Here is a 25,172-nt window from a genome sequence, read left to right on the forward strand (position 1 = left end):
AGCCAATGGCGTGAGCGGAGAGGAGGAGGTGGGAGGGACAAAGCCGCGGCGTGAGGCGGGGCGTCGCCACGGGAACCACGGGACGGGGCGGCGGAGGGCGCGTGATGGAACTCGGCGCGATGATCGCCCCGCGGGGTTCCGGCCGCGCTCCGGGCCGACATGGCCGCAGCGCCGCACTCCCTCACAGATCCGTCCGTTTCTCCATACGTTCCTCACACACGCAGTTATTTGTGTAGACTCCCAGTGCAAAAGCACAGACCGTCAGCGAGGAGCAGGGCCCGGCTGCCACGAGGGCTCCGCTCCGCTCCGCGACCGGAACGACAGAGCCGCGATGAGCGGGGCTGCGGCAGCGGCGTGGCCGGGAAGGGACGGGCGCGACGCGGGGCTGTGCCGAAGTCAGCCCGTCACCCCACGGCAGAGCTCCGTCCGGAGCCCGCGCTGCAGCGCCGCCTCGAGAGCGGAGCCGTGACGGCGGAGCTCCTTCGCTCCCGTTACGCGGCGCTCCGGGCCCGGCTGTGCGCAGCCGCGGAGGCTGAGGGCGGTGCGGCCCCGCCTGACGGAGTCGTCGCTGCTCTCGGCTCCGTGCCAGGCCGCCCACGGAGCTCCTTCGCAGCGCGACCCGTCCTGGAGGGTAAGGACGGGGAGCGGGCGGGGGATGCTGCCGGCCGGAGCTCTCCGTGCTGCGGGGAAAGAAAGGCAGGAACGGGGCGGATCGGTGTGATTGTATGGGACGGTCGCGGTTAAGCTGTAGGGGAGCCTCGAGTGAATTATTTCCCTCCAGCTACAAAAAGAGAAACTTCAGAGCATCGACCCGCTCGGATAAGCCTTACGCGGTTGGTCGCTTTGCTGCAACGATCCGGGCTGTCGGGTGTTCGTGAGACGCAGCCAAAGCCGTGCGGTGAAACGCTCACATCGCAGATCTGCAGCTTTAGAAATCAACAGTTTCCAGAGGATTCACTCAGTTTAGGGCGATTGGAGGCACGAAGCCACGAGCCCTCATCCACCACTGCGCAGATAGAGTAAAGCAGAAGCTCTAGATCTAACATCTTTTTTTTCTGCTGTTAGCCAGACACTGAAATACAAGTACTGAAATGCTCCATCTCAGGTTCTCACTGCCCTTTAGATGGGAGCACTCAGATACCTTTATTTCATGCATACATGCATAGCCTGGAGAGTGCTGCTTCTATAGTGTTGTGTGCCTTCAACAGCAACAGGAAGATTGAATTGTTTCAAGGAAAAATACTCATTGAGAGTTCAGTCCTAAGAACAATATTGGAGATTTTTTTTTTTTTGCAGAAACAATAGACCTGTATTTGCCAGAAACTCAAAATCAGCTGACAGTGGGTTGCAACTTAATAGCTCTACAAAGGGACAGCTGAATGGAGTGCTATGTACTCCCAACCTAAGATGACCAGAGGAAGCCTTTGTATGGCCCAAAGGTGGAAAAAAAAACAAAAAACAAGCTGCAGTTTAGCTCTCAGACATTTTTTCTTCCCTCATCAGTTTCCTCAGGATGGATGATAGAGTTGTTTTTGCTCATCAGCACACAAACTATATGGCTGCCCCTGACTTAGTTCTCAGCATTGGAAAGGCAGCACGAGAGGAAACCATACCTAGCACAAGGAGGTGGTATATTGCTTTATAATTCTTTTCTTGGTTTTGGCAGCAGCTCCCGCCTGGGAAACTGGCTCAAGGAGTTACTATGAAGTGCCCTGGACCTCCACAGACCCCAAGGCTTGCCTGCTTCCTGGAAAATGCCTTAGTCAGAGAGGCTAGGGTTTGGAAAGTGCCCGTTTTCCAGAACCTTACCCTGAAGGTATTCTCCCTCGTTCTCTTTAGCAGCACTTAAGGCATCTCCCTGCAGACATGCAGTGCTGGTCCTGCCATCCTGACCCACCTGAACGCAAAAGTCATCCTGCATAGATGAATCTTAAGGAATAGAGGGGGAGGAGGGTCTGTGTTTGTTTTGTTTGACACCACATTAATACCCCATGTAAAATGAGTTTAGAGTTGCTTTGCATTTTGCTTTGACTCAGGTAGTTTGGGGAAGCCTGATGGAGCAGGCAAGAGCTGTGCAACATGGATGAGTGCTTTAAACTGCTCCAACAATTTGCCCTTTCCCTCTCTTTGTATACACAGCCAACAGCAATATCTTCATTTCAAGCCTGGAGACATCTAAAATGTTAATTAGAGCACTTAGAATAATTGGAGTTTTCCTTTGGAGATATGTTAACGAAATCAAAGTGCTAAGTGTACTTTTTTTTTTCCTAACCTTTTTTTCCTAACTTCTTCCCCTCAGGGTACAGATATCTCTCCCTCATGTTATGAGAAAACCATACTCTGGATTGCAGAAATAAGCTCTCAGTTCCAGCTTCACTCTGAAACTTTTGCTTTATCTATCAGCATCCTTAACCGGTTGTTAGCATCAGTAAAGGTAAAGAATCTCTTTCAGCTTTTTGTCTGTTTACATTGCTGGTTGCAGATGTATAACCTGATTACATCCTCTTTTACACAAAAGAAGTACTGTATTTGGCAGCAGACTTAGGGAGCAGCCAGGGTCTTTTCTGGGGAATACATACCTATTGTAACCATCAAAAAGATCAACACAATGGAAAGGTGATGCAAGGCCTAAGGACAGAGGGACTAATGCAATAGAAAAATGTTATAAGAGAAGGACTACTCACCTGTTTCTGAAGATTGAGGCTCACAGGGGAAACTCCACAAAGGAGGGATCTCCAGAAAAAGATCCTTCCCCAGTGGCAGTCAGCCCTTAAATGAGGTCTAAGAGGAGCAGCCAGCCTCCACCCCTTCCTATCACACAGCTGAATTGCCTTCACCTGTGCTCCCAGGGCTGACCAGGTCCTTTCCCAGGTGCTCAATCAGTGGTGCAGGCAGCAACTCAACGGTTCCCACACACCTATGAACCTGAGTGTTTGCTGAGGTTTTACTGATTCACAGTCCACAGTAGAAGTCTGTGTGACTTTGGAGTCCAAAAGCTGTGATAAGCATGAAGAGTTCATCATCATCTGGCTGCCTCCGCTAAACAGAAGGCGTTATCACATTGAATGTTGTAGTCTCAAAACCATTGCTTTTAACAAAACTGTGAGGCCAACTTCTGACATTGAAGCAACAATAAAGTTACGTGCCTTGCAACTCCTAATTCTGCTTGACAAAAGCATAGTAATATCTCAGTTAAGAGGAGGAAGAACACCACGTTGTAGATAGTGTGACATTGTGTGGTCTGAGACTGTGAGATACGTGAATAACAGTAAGACCAAAAAGAGGACTTGTTCAACTTCAGATTTCCTTGCTGTTTCTGGCTTCAAGTGAATCTTGCTGCAGCTGAACTGATTCCAAAGCAGCTGCCACTGAAATGAAAATTTGAAACTTGTGCATGTGCAGTAGAATGACAGTTATTTCCCCCAAGATGTTATCTTTGTTACTCAGTGTTGTCTTCTCCCTTCAGGCTCGACTGAAATATCTTCAGTGCATAGCAATATCCTGCCTTGTCCTTGCAGCAAAAACCAACGAAGAAGATGAGGTCTGTACACTTGTCATTTTAAATACTCTAAATCCATCTTTTCAAGTTGTTTGCATTTCCAGGTCTTTCATCAACTTGGGCATAATGAGGAAGTGTAAATTTGTTTACCCTGCATAGCCCCAAAGGGGTGGCAGTAACATTTTCAGTCCCATTTCCTCAGCATAAGTAAGAGTTGGTCCTTCATCCTTCAAGGTCACTGTAAAGTAATGAATGTATTCCCCTGCTGCACTTAAACCTCTCCTCATCAGAATTCACAGCTCGCAGTAAAGCTTGATCTAGTAACAGCCAAGACACACGTGCACAGCTTTGTGTGCATGACATCAAGGTGCTGTAATTCTGTTGTGAAGGGTCCTGGGAGGATAGGGTAGGCAAGACAGAGCAGAGATTCTTTAGAGGAGATTTCAGATAGATGAGTTTGCTTCAATTCAAAACCAGTTACTGAACTGGGTGAGGAAATGACTCAGGTCTGCACCTCAAGGTGAACACATAGAATCAGCAAGTACCCATGTAAGTATGAGATTACAAGGGATAATTACCCAGTGCACATAGCTGAAACCCGTCATGGCACACACTTCTCCAGACATTGACAGACATGAGCCAAATAGACCTTGAAAAGCATTTCAGATTCTGTTTCTCCTCTTTCCTTCATTCTGTTTTGAAAAGGAACAGGAAACTTAGGAGTTGCAGGCAGTTCTTTTAATGAACTGCTCCTGTAGTGAAATGCTCTTCATAGGCCTTCTTAGGGTGCATCACGCTGAGGTTATTCTTCTTTTCCCCTCAGCTAAAAAGGAGAAGCTGAGCCAATGACCACAGGAAACGAGACAACCACGAAAGTCTCTGTAAAACTGGAAACCTTCTCCTTGCTCATCAGGGGAGCAAAGCTAACGAGGTAGCAGGGAATGTGCCTCGCAGTGCAGCATGCAGGTGGCTCACAGCATCGCTCCTGCTGTAGGGCTGGGTTCACTGCCAGCTGCCCTGGGAGGAGGACGCCCTGCCTGTGTTCAGAATGGCAATTTTCTAAGTGGTCTCCTGACCAAAGCATCCTGCTTTGTGCTTTGGGATGAGCACAGATTTTTCAGAGCACAGTACAGAGAAACGCACACAGCACTGTGTAAGAAGTTGGCTTCTTTATTATTTTTTAACTCCTTTAATCTTTTTTAACAGGTAATACCATCGGTGAAGACGCTTGCAGTGCAGAGTGGCTGTAAACGCTCTCCAGCTGAGATCTTGAGAATGGAAAGAATTATACTAGATAAGCTTCACTGGGATCTTTACACAGCAACACCAATGGATTTCCTACACATTGTAAGCACTATGTTTTGCAATTCTGTTTTGTTTAAAGAAACAACTTCTTATCAAATGAGACTAGAAAACACAGATGTGCACACATCACACATCCTTCCCAAGATGCTTTGTAGACTACCAGCTCTTAGCTATCTGCAAGTCTTTTGAAGAATGTTATGGTGATTATGCATTTTTTAATTTACTGCTATTTAAAACCTTTCATTTTGCTCAAAAAAATCTACTCCCATCTTTAAAGGACAACTAAAATGGACATTAAAAAGATTCTCATAATGCACAACTATACGTCATTTTAATTTTTTTTAAATACACACTGCAAAAATATTTCTAACTATTTCCATTCTATTAATACTGTACATAGAAAGCTATCAGTTTTGCTACATTTCATATACAGGTTTTTCAAACCACTTTCCTTTTCATCCCACTGATACTTCACCCTGGTTTTATGCAATTAGACCCCAATGTGGCACTTAGTTCACGTCGCAGTTACTAAATACTCAATAGAAATGATTGAACTTTGTCTTCAAGAAAGGATCATGTGCTAGTAAGGCAAAAATCATATGATACAAACATCCTGGAACCCTTTCATAAGGTTATGTGCAAATATTAAGCCATCTTAGGCTGCTGATTGTAAAAACTGCCTTTCTTCTTGTTTCCTCAGTAAATTCAGAGTACAGTCATTATTACTGGTTTTACTCTCTTCATATGTGCTGGTCTGAACTGAATCTCCTAGATAGCAATCTGGATAAAGTAGAAACCCCAGAAATTATTAGGAAACACAGACCTTTACATTCATTATAAGCTCAAAAAACAGTTTGGTGGCTGGCAAGTACAAACACAAAAAAAAGAGGGGCAGGGACAGGGGGGACACCCTCTAGGCCTCCTGATATGAGATGAAATTGAGTCTGTACGTCTGGTTGATAACATATGAAAACATATAAAGTTCACTGACCTCTGCTTTTTTATAATTTTTTTTCTAATATATATATATATTTTTTTCTTCTCTCCAGTTCCATGCCATGGTGATGTCCAACTGGCCCCATCTACTAAACGGGCTGCCTCAGACGAATCCTTCTCGCCACGTTGCATTCTTGACCAAACAGCTACAGCACTGTATGGCTTGCCACCAACTAGTGCAGTTTAAGGGCTCCACATTGGCTTTGGTGATCATCACCTTAGAGCTGGAGAGGCAGACTCCTGATTGGTTTCCTGTTATTACTGATCTGCTAAAAAAAGCACAGGTAGGAGTCAAAACGGCCTTTGGTCGCGATATCTTGAGGCCAAGACACTGGCAGATTAATAAAGCACGTGTATTTGCAACCCACGTTGCATTTTAGCAGATTCCTGAGAAGCCTGTGTCCATGTTCTACCTTTGTTAGTGCTACCTTTGGCTGACTTTTCAGAGGCTTCCAAAAGAGCTTGGCCACAGATAGCTCAGCTCCCTGCCTCCCGACTGAAGCCTGAGGAACATCTAAGAGCAGTTACTTTAAGTATGATCAATTTCACTTTTAATGATACATACAAGAAGCAAGCTCTGCATTATTAAAACTTTTCCCCAGTTTCATAAAACACTCTTCTTTTAAGAAAGTACACTTAGAAGGCAAACGACCCAGGTTGGCAGCTTACGGTCAACTCATCAGCTTGACTATTTGACATAACCTAGCTATCTGCTGTCCCTCTTGGTTGTTGTAGCCTCCTAAAAAGAGAGGGAGTGCTTGCCTGCCTTTTGTGTACTAGTTTAGGAGCTCCTGACTAAATGTTTTGCATCAGGGCCAATGTGCATACTGCTGTTATGCATCAGCTGAGGTATCCGGAATAGCCTGTCCCTAAGATCCCCCCAATTACACAGCTGCTAGAACAGAAGCCAGAGGAGAGAATAATTTTGTATGAATTTACCAAAAAAAATAATTCTTACTTTCTTTACAGGTAACTTGCACTGAATTCACACACTGCAAAGAGCTCGTGGATCAAGAGCTAATGCACTTAGAGCCATCCAACGCCATTTATATTTTTTGTCCCATCACTCCAGCCATCCAGGGCGATACTGAGGCCAAGTTTCCCTGCTATTACTCTTCTGAACTGAAGAATTCTCATCAAGTGAGGCTGCAGGTCGCTGCAAGGCAGCCAGTTTCAGCGGCTGTCATGTCTGCTACAGCCCAAATCCCTGATGGCACCATGGAGACAGATGAATGCTACGATGGATTCAGATACCTGTACAGTGAGGACAGGGGAGCAGATGGTGGGAGGGGGCACATGGGTGGCTTGTGCCCTCAGCTGAGGTCTGGAGGATGCAGCTCCCCATGTCCTCCCCTGCAGCCACCTGGAAGGGAATAGTGGAGACCATCCTGCCTTGGAAGCAGTATTTCAGTACTGGTTGGTCCCAGCAAACAGGACAGTGAACACAACAGAGCAAGAGTGCTGCTGTGTTTTTCAGAGGGCAATGATGAAATGGTGTCATTCTCCTATGCTGTATCTTTTCTAAGTAGTGTGCTCCACTTTTAACACCACGTAAATACAGAAAGCTGGGGAGAGGAGGGACTGGGTCACAGTCCTACAACTCAGGGATCAGTGTGGCAGAAGGCTACAAGCTGTGCCACGGAGCACCAGATGTCTCAGCTTATGAGCCCTCAGATGGGAAGCTTTATTTGATTTAATAGTGAAAAGGCCATGAGCCAAACCATCTAGTTTTTGTTAAAGCCTTACCGTGGATCCGAGTTTTGGGCTCCATTCTGGGTAAAAGCCACTAAAGACTCATTCCAGGTTCCTACAAGCTGTGGGAAATTGCTTATCTGCAGTCAGAACTGCAGACCTCACTGACCAGTTTGGGCCATTCAGGGTGCTATTTCTTCTGCCTTAAGACTAGACAATGCAAAATGCCTTCAACTGTTTTCTCACCACTATGAGGCAAAGCAGTTTTACAAACTACATAGGCCAGTTTAAGCCTCTGTTGCACTTTTAAAACCAGCCTTAGGCATTCTTTGAAGATATATGAGAAATTTTTCCTTGCAATTTGTTTTAAACAATAGGGCCAGCATTTTCATGTGATTGTTGCACTAGTTTGAAAGTGCAATCCAGAGCATAGTGCATGAACAGCAATACCATACCTGCAAGTCACAGAACAGGGAAGGTCTTCAGACAGAGCATCACAGGCTAAATGCTGAGCAGGTGTCTTAGTTAGTGATACAGGATAAATAAATAGGAACAGGGATAAGATAGGAGCAAGGAAATCCTCATGCTGCTTTACAGATGCACTCTTCAGTGCAGGAACAAAGTTTCTTTCCTTTGCTCCTCATCTTACCTTGAAGAAGAGGGATTCCTGAACCACAGGCATTGCAGGAGTGATGTCCTGAGCAGCTCTGTTAACAGATAAAGCTTTCCAAAGTTTTACATTTAAATTTTGCCACAGCTAGCGCTCGGAAATGAATAAACTTTGTATGTGTGCAAGGCAAAAGTCAAGTTTTCCTTTTAAACTGCAAAAAAAGCAGAGCAGAAAGGTTCTAGAAATAAATATTTAGTATTGAAGACGTGGTGCAAATGTTGTGTGAGCAGATGGCACTCAAATCGGTGCCGAAAGCAAAGCAGGTTCCGTGAGGCAAACTGCAGGTACTGCTGATGGAGTGCTGAGCTGCAGGGGGCTGTGCAGCTCACAAGAAGGCTCTGCTCACCCTCGTAGCCCAGACACAGTTTACAAGGTGTCCCAGAGGCAAAAGCATTCTTATGACACGTTATTTATTAAACCTACCTATGGACTGTAGGGAAGCTTTTTTGTGTGTGGCAGAGCTCTTCTCTGCAGCACTGTGCCGCTTGCCTTTTCTATCACAAGCTGTGACTGAAATGCCTGACTTTGGGAGGAGGCAAGTTGTCTTTTGTAGTTATTTCCAATAAAATACAGCTTCAATCTCATGTCCTCAGTGTGCTCCATGATGAACCCAGCCAAAGCTGATGCTCACAGAGGTCCCTGCAGGAAGTGGGGCTCTGTGCCTCGTTCTGCTTTTCCTCCTGTCTCTTTTTCTGCCCTATCTCGTGAATCTTCACCAGCTGCATTAACCAGTGCAAATGTCAGCAGAAGAATTCTGCACACAGTGATTTCCACGCTGTGCCCTCATAGCACAACAGCTCCTACCCAATGTTTCGCCTCCCCAGCACTGAGCCTCTATGTGTAGTTTCTCACCTGGAAGGTGAATGACATTACAAACCATCCACAAACTTGCTTTCCAAAACCTCTGCAATCAATAATGAGCAGTATTCAAAAGCACACAGTAATGGGGCAACATGGGAAAGATGAAGGCAGCGCTGAGCAGCCCAGCAGAACCCCGTGTTCCCATAGGGATGCAGGATGCCACATTGGAACGGGAACAGTAAAGCTGGAGCCTGCCTGCTCTGCAGCACGCACTGCTTCTCTGGTAGCACAGATCCTTTCTGCACACCTCTGCCAGTGTTGAGTTACAATAAGGGAACTTACACTCATGGTTTGTCCTCAGCAGGTTGAAAGCATTGCTTGGTATCTCCCTGTACCTCTTACCTTTGTGTTGCTGACATTGTTCAGAACTGAACTTCCTGCCTTGAAGAAACCACAAAGCTCAGGAACAAGCTGCAGTTGCAACAGGATCATTCTTGCTACGTACCCTTCTTTCTGGGAGAGCCAAGTCCAAGGCTGGGAGCACCTCCCCGCAGTCTTTCTGCACAAGGTATTGGGAACAAGACCAACACAGCATGCATCCAGCCAATAAAAGCTTGTGGCCATCCTAACCCATTTCAATCAACAGGAGCTTGGACAGTGCACTGCTAAGAGCAGGTTAGCATCCCAGGTGAGGAACAATTCAGGAACAGATGTCTGTTGTTGTTGCCTTAATTCAGGCCAGATTTCCAAATGCCTGATGATTAACGATACCTTGCAAAGCTGCATTTGCACCAAAAAGCACCTGCAGCAAGAACCCAAGGAACTGTTTGGTCCTACAGGAAGTTTCCTGATGGATACCAGTGCTGCCCATAGGGTCTCAGATTCAGAATCAGAACCAAAAAGTAAATATGAACCAAACATTAAATGAGAAACAGAGAAGCAATTCAGAGTCATCCCCAGCTGCTGCCACATCTATCCTTCATAAAACACCATGGAAGAAGCCATGTCACAGCTGGAGCGAGCCGTGCCAGAACAGCTGCATTTAGGAATAAAGCTGCCTTACTTCAAAGCAGCAGCACCAGATGCCTTAGATGACAAACCTGACTTGTTATCACTGCTTATGGTGGGTGGGTAACAATCTAAGTGTTCATTTATTACAGCTGCTCAAATGAAAACAACTCTTATGGTGGCAGAATGGATCAAGATAAAGGAAAACAGCGGAGAGATTGCCTCTGCAGCATCTGTGTGTAGGGTGTACTTTTTGCTGATTAGCTCTACCATTTTAAATTCAGTTTAAACAGTACTTACGGTTCGATTCCTTAAGAATGCAGAAAAGTACACTTAAATGATGCTTTAAGTCCTGGCAGGTGTCTGCAACTCCCCCTCCTTATGCAACATTAATCCCATTTGTGACCAAGCCACGGTCACTGCAATCAGATCAGAGCATTTCACTGCACAGCTCAGCCCAGTGGTCACACACTGCTCCAGCTCTCCTCCTGCCCAGCGCGGGGCACAGAGCCGATGCTGGATGCAGCCAGCAGAAAAGCACTCCTAGCTCTGGATCTGCAGCCGCTGCAAGGGCATCTGGAGGTGACTGCCGTGCACAGGGTGTGCTGAGGACAGGAGCTCAGTCCTGCTCACGACAGCCAGCACCTGTACACCAGCCTGTCCCAGCAAATGCAGGCGGTGATGAAGGCAGCTCAGGGGAAGTCCTGCTGGGCTCTGTCACACCAGAGCCAGAGCCACCAGCCCTTGGGTGGCATTGCCCAGTGTGTGGTGGTGGTGGTGAGGGCTGGGAGCGTCTTCTGGCCTACAAAGGACCAGGTTATGGCCAGTCCTGCAGCCCGGCCAGGCACGAGGTGGCAGTGAGAAGGGGCAGCGGTGAAGGCTGAACACGTGGACATAGCACTGTGCTCCTCCAGTGAATGTAAGCAGTGCACAAAACGTGTTTAACAGATGTTTGTTAAACAAGTCAGTTCTGTTTTTATTAAACCCAACCTCGGTACAAGCAGGTCAGTCCTGAGATTCCTTTACAGGTTTGTTTAAAATGAAAAGGAACTGGGGCCACCCTGGTCCTGCGTGACGCCAGACCTGGGCAGGAGCACTGTGCTTTTTTATTTGTTTCAACAAGTGTTTGTGTAAAAAAAGAACTCAGTGCATCATAAACACAGGAGTCGCAGCCCAGGCTCTAGCTTTGAACTGCTTCCCCGTCATGAGGAGGTCACATCGAGCTCTGTCCTTTAAGATGGCTCTGTGCTCACCCAGCATCCCCAGCCCAAGGGCAGGAGCAGAGCTGGGCAGGTGCCTGCAGCACGGAGCGCTGGAAAGGGCTGACACTGAGGCATGGGGGGCACAGCCCTGGTAACACTGAAACTGGTGGTCAGGGATTTGGGTTACAACACCTGTAAGTCTACAGAACAAAGCTGCTGAAAAGTTATTGCTTATTGCTCAGAAATGTTAGACTCCAGCAGTAGTGTTAAGGTCGGTCAGAGGTTCTGGAGTGACATCCCGAGCCAGACAAGGAGAGGAACAAACCAAATCCCACTGCAGCAGCAGCTCAAGCAGCACGCTGAGCGCTTCTCCACCAACCCAACTTTGTTCCTCTCCCCTGGAAGTTCAGTCACAGTGTTAAATGCTACGGCTGGGCCCTCACCCAGAGGTCAGTGTTTGGTTTCAGTGTAAGCCATGCATCAGCCATAATTAGCAGGTTATCTTTTGGCAAATACCTTGGGTTTCAACTTTATCAAGAGACCTGATCAAGCAAACTTTTCCCAATCAATCAGTGTATCTTAGTCCTTGCTACACAATCTCTTCTGTGCAATATATTGCAAGCTTAAAGGTGAAAGCACCAATTAATTTCTTCTGCATGAGATGTTTTGGCCTTAATAAATCTTCTAATTAACATATCTTCCTGTTGTTATGGAGTATGCGCTGGGAAGACTAAAAAAGCTACAGAAAGAACAAAAGAGAATCATATTTAAGCGTCAGATCATCGCATTAAGTACAGACAGGTTGAAGTACAAATCTGATGCACGCTGCTGGACAAACCTCCATCAGCAGCACCACCTGGGCAGCACTCATCAGCCAAGCCGTATGGTTGGGGTTCAGGTTGGCCTTCAGTGCAGCACTGGCCTCAGCCCAGCAGCAAATAAAACCCAGAGAGGCTGAGCTGAGCTCCTCAGGCAGCAACGTCCCACAGAGCTGACACCAAATGGGGCTGTGAGTAGAGCTCCATCAGCCACCATCCCCCAAAAGAGAACCCCAGGCTGAAGCTGTGCACTTTTCCTAGCCATATAAAAGGAAAGTGATGTGTTTCTCTAGAAAAGGCCCATCCTGCTCCTATTCTGTTAAGGGGAGATACCATCCAGACACCATCTGTGGGCTGTGCTTTGATCAACTGTCATTACATCCCCAAAAACACTGGTAGGTACACAAATCCCACAGAGGAGAACTTAGACAGCTTTGGCTCAAGGAGGGACTGCATTCGGATCGACGCCTTAGGACTTCCCTCTGGGTCAGGGATCGTGTGTGATGTAGAAGTTGGTTCATCGTATTTCTCAGTGTTCCCAGTCCATAAGACCTGAGATTTGGGAACACCTTCCGTGCTTTACACACTGCCATTTCACAGACATCAACCAGACAGCACAGGAAATGCACTGCTCAAATAAACGACACCACAAAAAAACTCAAAATACACATGAGATTTAATAAAAGAAAAAAAAAATAATTACAAAGTGAGCGGAAAGAACTGAAAGTCAAAAAAAAAAAAAGAAAGAAAGAAAGGCAAAATCACCCAACACATTTGGAATGGCAAAGCAAATGGCTGCAGTGCTCGGAGTGCACCCCTCCCTGCTCCGAGCGGGCAGACTGCAGAGCTCACAGCCCCACAGGCACCTCTTAGCTTAGGAAGCACACAGTGAGGATGGTGGTCAACGTTTAAACAATAACAGTTTTTTCCCCATTAATGCCAACGTGGTACAGAGAAATGTATGAGATGGCTGAAAGAAGTGCAACTGAATGGCTCCCATCCTGGAGGGCGGTCCTGCCACGTGCTCTGATTGCAGGAGGGGAGGTTCAGGCTGCACTGAGATCAGCATCGCAACGCATTCACAACTCGTTAAATAAAAATAAGATGCAGAACTGCTCTATAGGCCACGTGTTTAAATCCTGCCTCAGCCAAGAAGGGAAAACCACGCACTTCGAGTGCAAGAGGGCAAAAACTGAGCTCTGCTGCTGGACTTTGATGGTGACTGTCCCAAAGAGCAGATGGACCTGAGGTCAACAGACAGCTGCGAGGAAAGGGACGACCGTCACAGTAATGTCAGTGAATACAGAATCATCATCAGCATATCATTATGTACATTCTGAATCTCTTCTCCAGGGAAAGCTGGGATTTCTCCGCAGTGCCACGGGTCAGCAGGCTCCTACACCTCTGTTGCTATCGTCGTTTCCCTAACTATCTCTTATCCTGAGGAAAAAGGATTTATGATTTCTGCTGAACCAGGGGAGAAAGAAAGTATTTGCATAGATCTTATTGGCTGCAGCACAAGATCAGGAAAAAAACATTGAGTGGAAAAGCGTGGCAAGGTTTGCAGTGTGGTCAGAGCTCTGTTCCAGGCCTCGGGAGCATCAGCCCTGAGAAGCAGAACAGCTCCAGCACAGCTCTGCTCACACAGGCAATTAGCACACCAGAGCTTCTCTCATTAGCAATAATCAAAATTGTGCCCCTGATTCGCTGCATGAGCAAAGTGAGTCAATGGTGAGCTGGAGCTGTTCTGGATGTAACCATCAGTTGTGTTCTTTGTATGTTCCCTCAATAAAAACCACATCGGCTCTCTTGGTACGAGGGCTACTCTACAAAACGCATCCCAGCAGCACAGCCTGGGCAGCCCCGTGCTCAGCCATCAGCTGGTGCAGCCTGCGTGCATCTCCGCATTGGTCCATTCCAGAGGGCACTGTGAGAGGCTCTTTCACACCAAGTCACACAAACAGGACTGGCAGTGCACCCACACAGAGGGACAACGTCCGTACGAAAACAGTTTCACACCTGAGCACACATTAAGGAAAAATGAAAGAGCTGCTTCAATGGGATACGCCTCATCCAGCATCGTGCCCTTCACACAGACCTGCACCTCGGAGCCAGAGCTCAGCATAAGGATGGGGCTTTAAGGAAAAATAATGAGAGAAATCCTCGAACATTAATGCCTAAATAGAAATGCACACGCTCCCACCAAATACTCAGCCACAGCAGCATTTGCTGGAACTCCAAGGACACTGCAGGGCTGATATTTAATAGCTGTCCCATCTGCTGTCTGATGGAATTGGGTCCGACCCTTTTTCCATGAGAACACTGCTGTGTGCCTCCGTGCAGCTGTGTTCTGCCTATCACAAAGCAGTGAGATGGAGCAGAGTGCCATAAAAGCAGCACAGCTCACGGCCAGGGATCTCCTCAGCACGTGTGTGCTTACGGCTATTTCCTTTTTAACAACCACAAAGGAAAGATGACTGCTTCAAGAGTTTTTCCAGGGCAGTGAATTGTGCTGCTAAGTGAGAAGTGCCACAGCTCCTGTAGCTCCACAGGACACAACACACACGTATGGAAAACCCTTCTATATAGAAATTCTAACTTCAGCGGTAAAGAAAATTCAAAACGTTGTCCCATGAGTTTTATTAACCACTCTCTCTTTCTATATATATATATATATATATGTATATATATTATAAATGAGGAAGAATATGTTTATAGAGAAATTCAGGATTAAAATATATAATTAGGGGAACAGGGGTGACTCGGACCAAGGTTCCCAGGGCGGAGGTTCTGAGCTCTGGGCTTTGCCCCTGTTCTAAACTTATTCAAATCCAGGATTTTGTTAGAAAAATAAACGTTTCGGCATCCTTCACACCTCTCCTCCCATCTGAGCACCTTCAGAGGGAGGGAAACAGTGGAGCAATGGCTCGAACAGTCCCCATAACCAAGGACAATCAAACGAAATCTAGGGAGTGAGCATTCAGCTGCTGGGTAAGGGGAGCTCAGGCCAACTGTTGCGGACACCTGACACACAGCTGCTGGGCTTAGGACAGGACGTCTCACTTTGGGGATGAGTTGATGTTGTTTAGAAGCATTTACACAGTAAGGTTACGTCCTCAAACACAGCACAGATCACAGCAAGTCGTGACACAGCAACCACTGGAGATGCTCGTGGTCTCTTTCGCTTTGGTCCACGCACACAATGTTATGAGAAGGGTCACGGGGTGGGGAACTCAAGCAACTTAAACACATGAAAGCACCAAGTCCACTCTTGGCCTGAAAGTCTGTGTGTGATTAACTGAAAGAAACAAAACATAAAAAAAAAAAGCATAAATTGAAATTAGGAAAATTAAGCAAAAGCAAAATGTAGTGAAATGATTAACAAAAGAACAGAAAAAAAGAGAGGGAAGGCCAAGCAGTGCTCTGGCATCACACCAAGGCTGCCACGAACAACACACCACAAAGCACCATCTGTTCAGCTGTGTGTGCACAGAGAATCTCAGCACAAACACGTTTGTTTCCTCTCCCCACCTGCAGTTCTGCTGTCTCCATTTCTCATTTATTCATGCTACTCAAACCCTGCGTTAAAGCACCAGAGGGGGCAAGAGGCTCAACCACCTTTCCTAAAAAAATATATCAATCAAACCATTAAAAGGAAAAAAAATAATAATAAAAAGCACTGAAAATGCCTCTTCCTACCCTGGAGCCCACAATCCCAGTCCCAGCAGCCCCACCAGCAGCACTGGGATGTGCCTCTGCTCACAGATGAGCAACACACCGGTAAGGAAACCATGAGTGCTGCTCAGCAAGGAGTGCATGCACCCCATCACAGTGTGTGAGGTCCTGTGGTCGCATCAACCCAACTCCTGGGCTGGGGCTGCACTCCCTGACGTGCTGCTTCCCAGCATGTGGCCAGATGGAGGGGGGTCTGGGAAGGGGGCACCAGCAAGGCAAGGCACTGGGGAGGAGCCTGGTCCTCAATTATTAGTTAACAATTTGGGCAGCAAGGCACTGGCAGCACTGCCCAGGGCTGTGGGTGCCCAGCGCAGCCTGGGAGTGAGGGCTTTGGGGTCCCTTCTAATCCCAGCATTCTGGAATTCTGTGGTTCTGTGATCTTCACAGTCCCTTCCAACCCAACCATTCTATGAATATTGTTATCCTGGATAACATATGTGTGTGCTGCAGCACAGATGCCCACATTCGGAACCAGGCTGCAAACTCATCAACAATATATCTCCCATCCCAAACGGCTTCCTCTCCTGAACTTCTTAGCTCTATCCCCACTAACAGTGCAGTTCCACAGCTGGGCCCCAGATCTGCAGAGAACCCAGGGACAGGGACAGGCTGCCCTCACTCCTGGCAGCCCCACTGCCCCCAGCCCCATCACAGGGGCAGGCAGGGAGCAGAGCAGTGCTTGCAGTGTGCTGTGCACAGCAGGAAGCCTATTTCTGTTGCAGGCAGGAAGCTGCTGCATTTCCGCCAAGCAGCACAAAGAGCAGCACATGCTTGGAGTGCTCACGGCCACAGGTCAGACCTGGGTCCTGTTCTCAGCCTCTCACTCCTATTGGAAGTCACTCAATATGACCTTACTTCCAGCAGAACGTTTTGCAAACTGCTTTGGGCACTGCGTGTGAGGTTGGATGCACACAGAGCATGCTGACAGGTCTGGAGACCCATTTTAACACCAACATACTTACATTCCAAGCAAATAAGTTAAATAACACATGCTGTTACCTTCCTAGGAAGAAACAAATGGCTCAGAGCCCCAGCACCACTCTGCTGCCAGGAGCTAACCAGAGCATCACTTCCCAGCCATCTCTTTCCTCTCACCAGGCTGTGACTGCAGTGACCTGCTGGGACCACATGCAGCTCTGACAGCAAATTAACTGTAAGTGCTGGAGGGACAAACTGAGCGCCCTGCATGTCAGCTTGCCTCATCCTGTTCCTGCACAGTGCTCCTTGGGAACCAAAATGGCTGGGGGCAGGACAGCACCACCCCCATTTTTAGTTTTAAAGATATATCTTCTTTAAATAAACCTGTTTGCCCCCTTCTTTCTCTATCATTATAACCAGGCAGCTGAGAGAGCATTATATTGCATGTCCCTCCTCCATACTCCTACTGGCTTCAGCAATGTCAGTTAACCTGCAGCTAGATAAGAATTCTGCCTTTAGGGGAAAAGGGCTTTCCCAGTTATTCAGCACAAGCAGAACTCTGTCTTGGAGTCCTGCATCACATGCAGCCCTAATGAATTCTCTGTGTTTCTTCATTCTAACCTGCTTTGTTTCGCTTTTCACAGCTCTACCTCTAAAAATAAACAGCACTCCACAAAAAGAGGTCCTAAAGCCACAGAGCAGAGCAGGATGGGGCACCATGCCTGCAGGACATCACACTTGTGCCAAGGCTGTCCCTGCTTCTCTCTGCTGGGGAGACAGTACAGCAATTTTCAGCTCCCTTCCTGCATGCAGCAGCTATGTGCTCCCATGGCTGCGTGCCCTGCAGGGCTCCAGGCCTTTAGAGAACAGCCCAGAACTGAGCAGCCACCCTGCAGCCAGCAGGGCTTCCCCTGGCACAGGTGGCCCCTTCTCTCCTGCACTTTACACAAAGCCTGAAGGGTAAAATTCGGGTTCCAAAACCCTTTTTTCCTTATCTCTCAAAACGCTGCAGTCTGAGAACTTGCCCCCTCTCAGAGGCAAAGGAGACACTCCAGTTTGGTCACTTACTTTTTCCTGTCTTTGTCCTTCTTCAGCGGCTGCTGTGAGGTAGCCTGCAAGGATTGGGACTGCAAGGTTTCCACCGCCACTTTCCGCCTGTTGAAGGCGTTCATCTCTTCCTCCAGCTCTCTCCTCTTTTCCTCCACCTTCCTTTTCTCTTCCTGGTGTATCCTTTTCAGGTGCTCAAACTTCTCATGCAGCTGCAGCAGACAGGCACTGTGAGCACTGCACCAGGCACAACCACCAGCCCCATAACCCCCCGTCCTCTGAACCCCCCGCGTATCTCAGTTCAGAGACCGAGGGCACAGTGGGATCCCACATTCCTGACCTTTGAGGTCCTTTTCAACCCAGGCCATTCTGTGATATGATGTGACTCTTCACTCCTTGGAAGATGGTCCATCTGTTTCCCCTTGCAGCACGGCAGCTGCCCATGGCCTCCCACCACCAACCCCTGCGACTGTGCACCTCCAACCCAATGCTCACCAAACCATTCTGCACTGCCCTTTGCTCACCAAGCAGCAGCCTTGTCTCCTACGCACGGCACAGGGAGGGCAAGACTTCTGTTTCTGAAACATCTAAACCAGTGATGCTGCTCTGAAAACACCACCGTGCACCCTTCCCTGAGCAGGGGAAGGTGTGTGTGTGAGTGTATATATGTATGTGTGTGTATTGCTTTGGCTGGCAAGGTCTACTAAGCATCTGCTCATGCATTCCAGGATTTGTGTGCTGCTGAGACCAGATCCTATGGCTGAGTGTATTTTGGGCTCCTCTCAGGGGTTTCTGGCACACTCACCTCTCTCTCCTTCTCCTTCAGCTCTGCCTCCGTCTCCTTGACTTTGTTAACAAACATTTGTCTCATTTCTTCCTCTTTCTTCTGGAGCTCACCCAAGAATTCTTTTCTTTTGGTCTCGTATGTTTCTTGCAGGCTGGGGAAGAAAGCAAACGGAATCTAGACTTTCTGAAGAACAGTGACTTAGGGATGGGGAAAAGGCATGCCTGCCTGCTTCATTAAGGACAAAGAAGCAGTGAAGGGAACAAGTTCAAATGCGAGGCTCATATCTTCCAGCCCAGCATGGCAGATATCACCCACAAACCTCTGCTTTTCTTTGGGGTGCTGGTGCCCTACCACGATGGCAGCTGTGAAGGCCCTCACCTGAAGGGCTGGCTGTCTGGGTCCGTGTCCTTGAAGCCCATCTCCTCCAGTTTGCACCTCCTGTACAGCTCGTAGTGGCGGGTGTGGGTCTGCTCCCGAAGATCCTCCATGTTGACTCGGATCAGCATTTCTCGCAGTTTCACAAAGTCACAGTGACTTTCATTCTCAACTGATTGAAAACAAGTGAGGAGTCAGCAAAACGCACAGGAGAGGGAGGAGCACTAATGCACATTCAGCCCAACTCCAGAGATTCCCCTCCCATGGATGTCTAACTGCCATCCCCCATGGCATAACCAAGCTCTTTGGATACAGTGATTCATTTTGACCATGCCAGAGTGGGTGCATGTCCAAGCATTGCTCAGACAACTTATTTCAGATGCTGGTGGTTATGGGAATTCAAAGGCAAGATTGGCCAACCCACACAATGCTGCATGGGACACATCCACCCCATGCAGCACAGCACACTTTCCTGCACACACTGGGAAGGGCAGAGCTGCAGGGTGCATGCATCTGTCCATGCAGGTGGCAGCTTACCTTGCACCACTCCCCATGGGTACTGCCGAGCTCTCACCAGCTTGTTCCCCACCTTCACCTCCTCTGTGCTGCCAACCACAGCAAAGGGCAGATGAGCCTGAAACAGAAGCGACAGCAGAGACTCAGGGCAACGGAGCTGTGAGGAGTTTGGAGCACACATCCTATAGGGAGCAGCTGAGGGAACTGGAATGGTTCAGTCTGGAGAAGAGGCAGCTCAGGGGAGACCTCATCACTCCCTACGACCCCTGAAAGGAGGTGGCAGCAATAGGGGGTTGGCCTCTGCTCCTGGATAACAGCAATAGCATAAGAGGGGATGGCCCCAAGCTGCACATGGGGAAGTTCAGGTTGGGTATTGGGAATAATTTCTTCTCCAAAGAGCAGTCGGCACTGAAACAGCTGCCCAGGGAGTGGGGAATCACCAGCCTGGAGGTGTTCAGAACTGTGGGGATGTGGCACTGCGGGATGTGGTCAGTGGGCATGGTGGGGTTGGGGATCTGAGAAGTCTTTTCCAGCCTCAGTGATTCCAGGGCTCAGTCCTTGGGCCAACCTTGCAGAGGTCAGCCTAACCTCCAGGTTGCCTTCATCCCAACCCAGGGTCTATCCAAAAACCTTTCCTCCAAAGCCCTCTACCCTCCAACACTCAGAGCAGTTTCCCCTCTGCCATAGCAGAGCAGCTTACTAGCAATGCTGGCTGGACTGAACTTAATGAGGAAATATTATGGGAACTCCAGGATCACTGCTGATCTGCCTCTCTCCATTTGTCAGGTTGCTCCCGCAGCTGCCATCTCTCTGTGTGCCAAGAGCAGGGAGCTCCCTGCCTCGCAGAAAACACAAGCAAAGACATCCACACACAGGCCGTTCCCTTCCAGTGCCCACATACAACTGCTGTGCCACGTGCAGGATGCAACACGTGCTCTCTGAGGCTGCAAAGCACCAAAGGCTGCACTCAAGGCAACAAGCACAGCCCTGCAGGGAGCCAGGGCCAGGCACACTGCTCTGTGGTACACCCACGGGGCTCAGGGCTGCAGCACATTTATCCCTCCCACATGTTTTATTTAGGAAACAAACAAACAAACACGAAAACACGTCAGCTGTCTCTATTCCACAAAAGGTAAAACTCTGAGCTGGGAGTAAAGCCAAATTCCTCAACTTGAAATTGGTTTTTCATATTCTTCCACCACATCTGAGTTTGATCTTTGAGTTTAAAATAAGACAAAATGGAGCCTAACAGTTTTTCCTTCTTCAAATTGGGTTCTCTCTGCTTAGTGTCCTTAAGTGGAAGGATAACGTAGATCTTAACTGTCAATTTCTTATTCAAAGTTCTTCCCTCCTCAAATGATAAGCAGCCTAAAAACAGATAAAATGAATTTTGAAGGAAGTATTTTTCAGAAATCCAATAAATCCAACTCTAGAGCCGAGATGAGTGTCTCCAGAGAGCCTGCAGATATTAAATAAGAGCCACATTTTAATTAATTCTGTATGCGACAGCCTCAGGCATCTGTCAGATCCACAGCTCGACTTTGAAACAGATTTAGCATCTGGACAATCCCAAGGAAACTTGCCTTTCAGACGAGTTTTTGCACAGCAGTTCAATGTGTCACAACTTCTGGAAGCCCTGCAGTTGGCAGCATTACTCACATTCATCACAGAGTTGATCTCAGCCACTGCTTCGTCATCCGTGGGGAACTGATAGATCTGCACACCGTTGCTGACCAGCTCGCTCATAATCTTTATCTTAAACTTGTGCAACTCGCTCTTGGAGATGGTGTCTGCTTTGGCAATGATCGGGATAATGTTCACCTGAAGCAGAAGGAAGGACAAAGCAGAGGTGAGCAGCACAGCTGGGCAGTGGGGGGAGCTGAGGTTGTGCCTGCGAGATGTGGCAGCACTGAACACCAGAGGGAAGAGTTTTCCACTCATTTGCCTACACGCCTTGCAGACAAACGGCAATAAATGCACCCAACCAGCAGATCAAAGCCTCTGCTCCTGCCTGTGTGTTCTGCTACACGCTTCAGCAGAGACAGAGCCATTATCACTGTCACATCTGCAGCCGTCACCCCGTCAGTGCTGGCTGTGCTGAACAGCTGCTTTGGAAGACAAGTGCAAAGATGAAATGCTGCAGCAAGACGGTGTGAAACCTTCCTGTGCTTAAGCAGAAAGAGCAAGAAGTCCACAGTCGCTTTCCAGCAGCGGCAGGAGCACTCACAGGGCTGCTATCAGAGCACTGCTGAGCCCACAGGAGCCACACACAGCACTGCAAACCCAGCCTGAATATCACCACGAGCCTGCCTGAATAGCAGCCAGACTCAGAGCAGCACAACTCAGGAACGCAGAGAAATGAAATGAGAAGAGAGATTTGCCATTTAACGTTTCCCCACAGCCAATGCTCTTTGTCCTGCAGAAATCCACAGCAGCCATCTGTTCTCCAGTGAGTGCCCACTAAAATCAATGGCCTTGCTTTAAAGCTTCAGTTCTGTCTGTAGCTCAGTGCTTTTCCTTACATCCTTCCTCCCCGCTCTGGTTTAGCTCTCTCTAAATATAAACGTTTTTCCTTGTTCCAAAAGAAAATCTCCTTAACTTGCTGGCTGCCCCCAAACTATTTCCTGCCCACATCACGCCTGCAGCTGGACAGGAGGAGGCCCACATTCTCCTTTGGGCACAGTTTCAGGATGCCCTGGAGTCAGCAGCTGTGTTAACAGTTCAGATACCTGCCTGGGAACAGGGCACAAGAAGATGAAATCCTTACTTTCTCCCCAGCTACTGCTCTGGCCTCATTTACCAAAGACCTGAAAAGCACAGAGAACCAGGTCTGCTGGCCCCACTCCGCTCCTCAGCAGGAAGATGTCCCCATTACAAAGGTGAAGGGGCCATGCCCACAGCTGGTGCCTCACTGACCTGCTACCACATCCCACACAGCAGGCTCGGCTTGGGGCTCATCAGCTCCCATGCAGGAGCAGAAAGACACGGCCACACGCAGGGCTTTGTGCTCTGCAGTGTTTGCAGCCTGGCACGCTGATAAATGAGCACCACAGGCGATTTTAGTCTGTTCTCAGCTGGCCTAACTCATTGCCCCCTCTCCTCCCACAAGGCACCAGCTCAGCCCTGCTTGCAGCTCGGTGTGTCCTTCCCAGCAGCAGGCACAACTCAGAAAAGCTGTAACCCGAGGATGGATCAAGTCCCTTCTAACCAAGCTCCAAAAAGGGAAGTCCATCACTGTGTTCAAAACCCAAAAGGGCTCTGCAAGCTGCTGCATTTTCAGTAATCAATAGCCAACACCAACGCAAATGCCAACAATTAATTAACAGCAAAAGAACCTCAGTAGGCTCTGATTTTTTTCAGCTACATTTGTCCTGGATTATTCCATCTCTTCCTGACACAAATATGTGCAGCTGCCCTTCAGTAAGAAGGGAACCAGCAGGAACATACCAGGACTACAGCCACACTGACTGCACCACCTCCTTCCAGCTCAAGTCCACCTTCCCAGGGTTGCTGAGACTTCCAGGGCACTGGAGTGTTTCTCTCCTTCCCTCTTCTTCCCTCACAAGTTCATTAATTTTATATGTAAGCACAAAATTACTGGGTTTTGATTTCATGCACATCTAGGGAGCCACAAGCTGGATCACCGTGGGTTGCAGGCAAAACCCCAGAGCAACGTCCTCATATCTCCTGGTGGAAGGATGCTATCCTCCATTTAAAAATCTAATATCAAAATCAATAAGTTAATTATTGGAATGTCAGCCAGCTGAATCAGACAGGCATGCAGAAGCTGCATGAAAACGAGTGCAGGTGCTCACAGTCTTTGCTGCAGATGGAATCTTTGAGCAGAGGAAGCGTGTTTCAGATGAGAAAGCGACCTCACAGGCACACATCACCTCCTTCTCACATCTCTCTGACCACAGAGCCGTTCCTCATCTCCAAAAATAAAACTTTCAAGAATGCAACCAAATAAGAACGATGAGAGAAAATATTTTTTCCCTAATATAGTATGACCATATGCATTTTTACTCTGTGAAATACAAAATACAATTGGGTTCCCCCCCCTCCATCTCCAAAGTGTTCCCAAACGCAAGTCCCAACTAAACCAACAGTGAAATCCTGCCTTGGAAACCAAGCAGTAGATGCACAAAGTGGCCTGGAGCATCATTGCTGGCTGGTGAACCACCCAGGACATGTCAGCTCACGAAGGGCAATTAGCCACAGCTCATAACAACACACAGAAATGGAAACCATCCAGGGATAGCAAACAGGCAGCTGAGGGGTGCCCAGGGCAGCACACTGTTATGCCATCGCTTTTCAGGGTAGGGCTGTAATTGGGAAATACATAGGGAAGCCCACCCTTGCCAGGGTGTACCTGCTTCCTATGGAGCAACCAGCCAGCTCCATCTACCTCAAACCATGCTGAAGATACTTCCAGTTCTCTTGTAATTCAATACCGCAGACAACAGCTGGCCATGAGCTCAGCCAATCGAATATTGTATTACAGTACAATGGAAGATTCTGTTTACAGAACAGCTTTGCCCAGAAGGGATTTTGTAAGCTCGAAGCAAGATGCATTACTGAAATCATGACAGATTCAGCAGCTTGCCCAACACCTGCTGCCATGCCACTGGCGTGCTAGAGCAAAGGTGTAACTGAAACAGGGTCCTGTGCAATCGTTGTTAAACCAGTCTCAAAAGGTGAGCCAGCACACCATGCTGCAAAGCCTCTGCTGTACCTTTTGCCTCTGTGTGCCCCACTCTTCCACTGTAAAACAAAGGCCACAGCCACGCAAAGCTCCCCAAGAAAGCAGGTTCAGGTTGCTCACACCACTATGGATGTGAGTCAGCGTGCCTCGCCTCTCTGCTCCAACACAGAAAGCACTGCTGTTACTGCTCCGGAGCAGAAACAAAGCTGTCTGGGGTTTGCTTACACCCAGCTCCACCCTGCACATGTGCTGGCCTCTAAGAGCAAACAGTTCAGGTGCACTGGCAAGGGACACAGCACTGTCAGTATTTTAGGGAATGTCTGCAACGCATCTCAAAGCCCCGGGATGACACCGATGGATTAATGCAACACACAGCCCTGACATGCACAAAAGACCAGTGGTCTCTATTTGCTTATCGTTATTTTGTATGCACCTGTGCAAGGCCAACATGCCATGAAATTCAAGACATTCTTACCATGGTAAGCAGGGAGATGAGAGCAAATGGATAACGTGACTTCAGAGATGACCACTGAAGTGGAACTTTAGGAATATAAAAAGCTTGTGTGCACACAAAGTTCCCATCTTTGCACAAGCACAAAGGATTTATTTTGGTACTATGCAAGGACCACATTAAAAGCAGCCACAGGGAGATGTGAAAAGGAGGGAATGCAGAACCAAAGGCAGAAAAAGGCTTTGTGGGACCACCAGCACCAAGGGGAATTGTGCAACTGCTTTCTTCCAAACATATTTCTGGTAACATGTCATGCTGGCACAACACCAAGAGACAGAGTTTATTAAGGGAAAGTTTTCAGATTCTTGATGAAGTCAGTGTAGCAGCCCCCATGGTTACCAGCAGGCCACTGTAATGGGAAGCCAGTGCCTACTGTGGAGCAGGGCCAAGGAAAAGTAGGGCAGCTGCCCCGGGTGGTGAGGACGAGCAGCAGGGACTGCCAAGGGAGCTGTGCCCACCAGGAAAGTCCAATAGCGCTGCATGTGATCAACAGCCAGAGAAGAGCATGTTCCCTTCATACAATTCAGGGCAACCCCAGGTTACTGCAGGGTCCCAGTTGCCTCATTTGCCCTCTGCATAAGTGGATT

At 48.1% G+C, this 25,172-nt stretch overlaps 2 protein-coding genes across 5 annotated transcripts in view; one reads left to right on the forward strand and one right to left on the reverse strand.

Annotated features, from left to right (window-relative positions):
- The first annotated feature begins 32 nt into the window (after window positions 1-32).
- CCNI2 (cyclin I family member 2) lies at window positions 33-7,178 on the forward strand. 2 transcript variants are annotated; one of them, XM_048960171.1, is made up of 7 exons: window positions 33-631; window positions 1,667-1,816; window positions 2,300-2,434; window positions 3,467-3,541; window positions 4,706-4,846; window positions 5,854-6,084; window positions 6,770-7,178. In XM_048960171.1, exons 2-7 carry the CDS (start codon window positions 1,703-1,705, stop codon window positions 7,175-7,177), a joined length of 1,104 nt encoding a protein of 367 aa, XP_048816128.1. In that variant the 5' UTR covers window positions 33-631; window positions 1,667-1,702; the 3' UTR covers window position 7,178. The 2 variants fall into 2 exon arrangements, with proteins under 2 accessions (XP_048816128.1, XP_048816129.1); XM_048960172.1 differs by having other exon boundaries at window positions 1,670-1,816.
- Window positions 7,179-11,804: 4,626 nt separating this feature from the next.
- Window positions 11,805-25,172, reverse strand: part of SEPTIN8 (septin 8) — a 31,558-nt gene continuing 18,190 nt past the window's right edge. Inside the window, exons 5-10 of one of the 3 annotated variants that reach the window (XM_048960167.1) lie at window positions 21,029-21,190; window positions 19,391-19,487; window positions 18,857-19,025; window positions 18,497-18,629; window positions 17,713-17,903; window positions 11,805-11,912 (exon numbers count right to left, since the gene is read on the reverse strand). In XM_048960167.1, the coding sequence (XP_048816124.1) occupies window positions 11,858-11,912; window positions 17,713-17,903; window positions 18,497-18,629; window positions 18,857-19,025; window positions 19,391-19,487; window positions 21,029-21,190 (807 nt within the window). In that variant the 3' untranslated portion in view covers window positions 11,805-11,857. Of the gene's footprint in view, window positions 11,913-11,946; window positions 15,290-17,708; window positions 17,904-18,496; window positions 18,630-18,856; window positions 19,026-19,390; window positions 19,488-21,028; window positions 21,191-25,172 lie in introns of those variants that run through there. The other 2 variants (XM_048960168.1, XM_048960169.1) reach the window with 2 other exon arrangements.

Source organism: Lagopus muta, chromosome 14 (genome assembly GCF_023343835.1).
Source record: "Lagopus muta isolate bLagMut1 chromosome 14, bLagMut1 primary, whole genome shotgun sequence".
NCBI lineage: Eukaryota > Metazoa > Chordata > Aves > Galliformes > Phasianidae > Lagopus > Lagopus muta.

Coding starts and splice junctions, on each gene's coding strand:
- CCNI2 (XM_048960171.1), top strand. CDS start 1,703: ATGAAGTGCCCTGGACCTCCACAGACCCCAAGGCTTGCCTGCTTCCTG. Junction 2,435..3,466: donor GGTTGTTAGCATCAGTAAAG/GTAAAGAATCTC, acceptor TTCTCCCTTCAG/GCTCGACTGAAATATCTTCA. Junction 6,085..6,769: donor ATCTGCTAAAAAAAGCACAG/GTAGGAGTCAAA, acceptor CTTTCTTTACAG/GTAACTTGCACTGAATTCAC.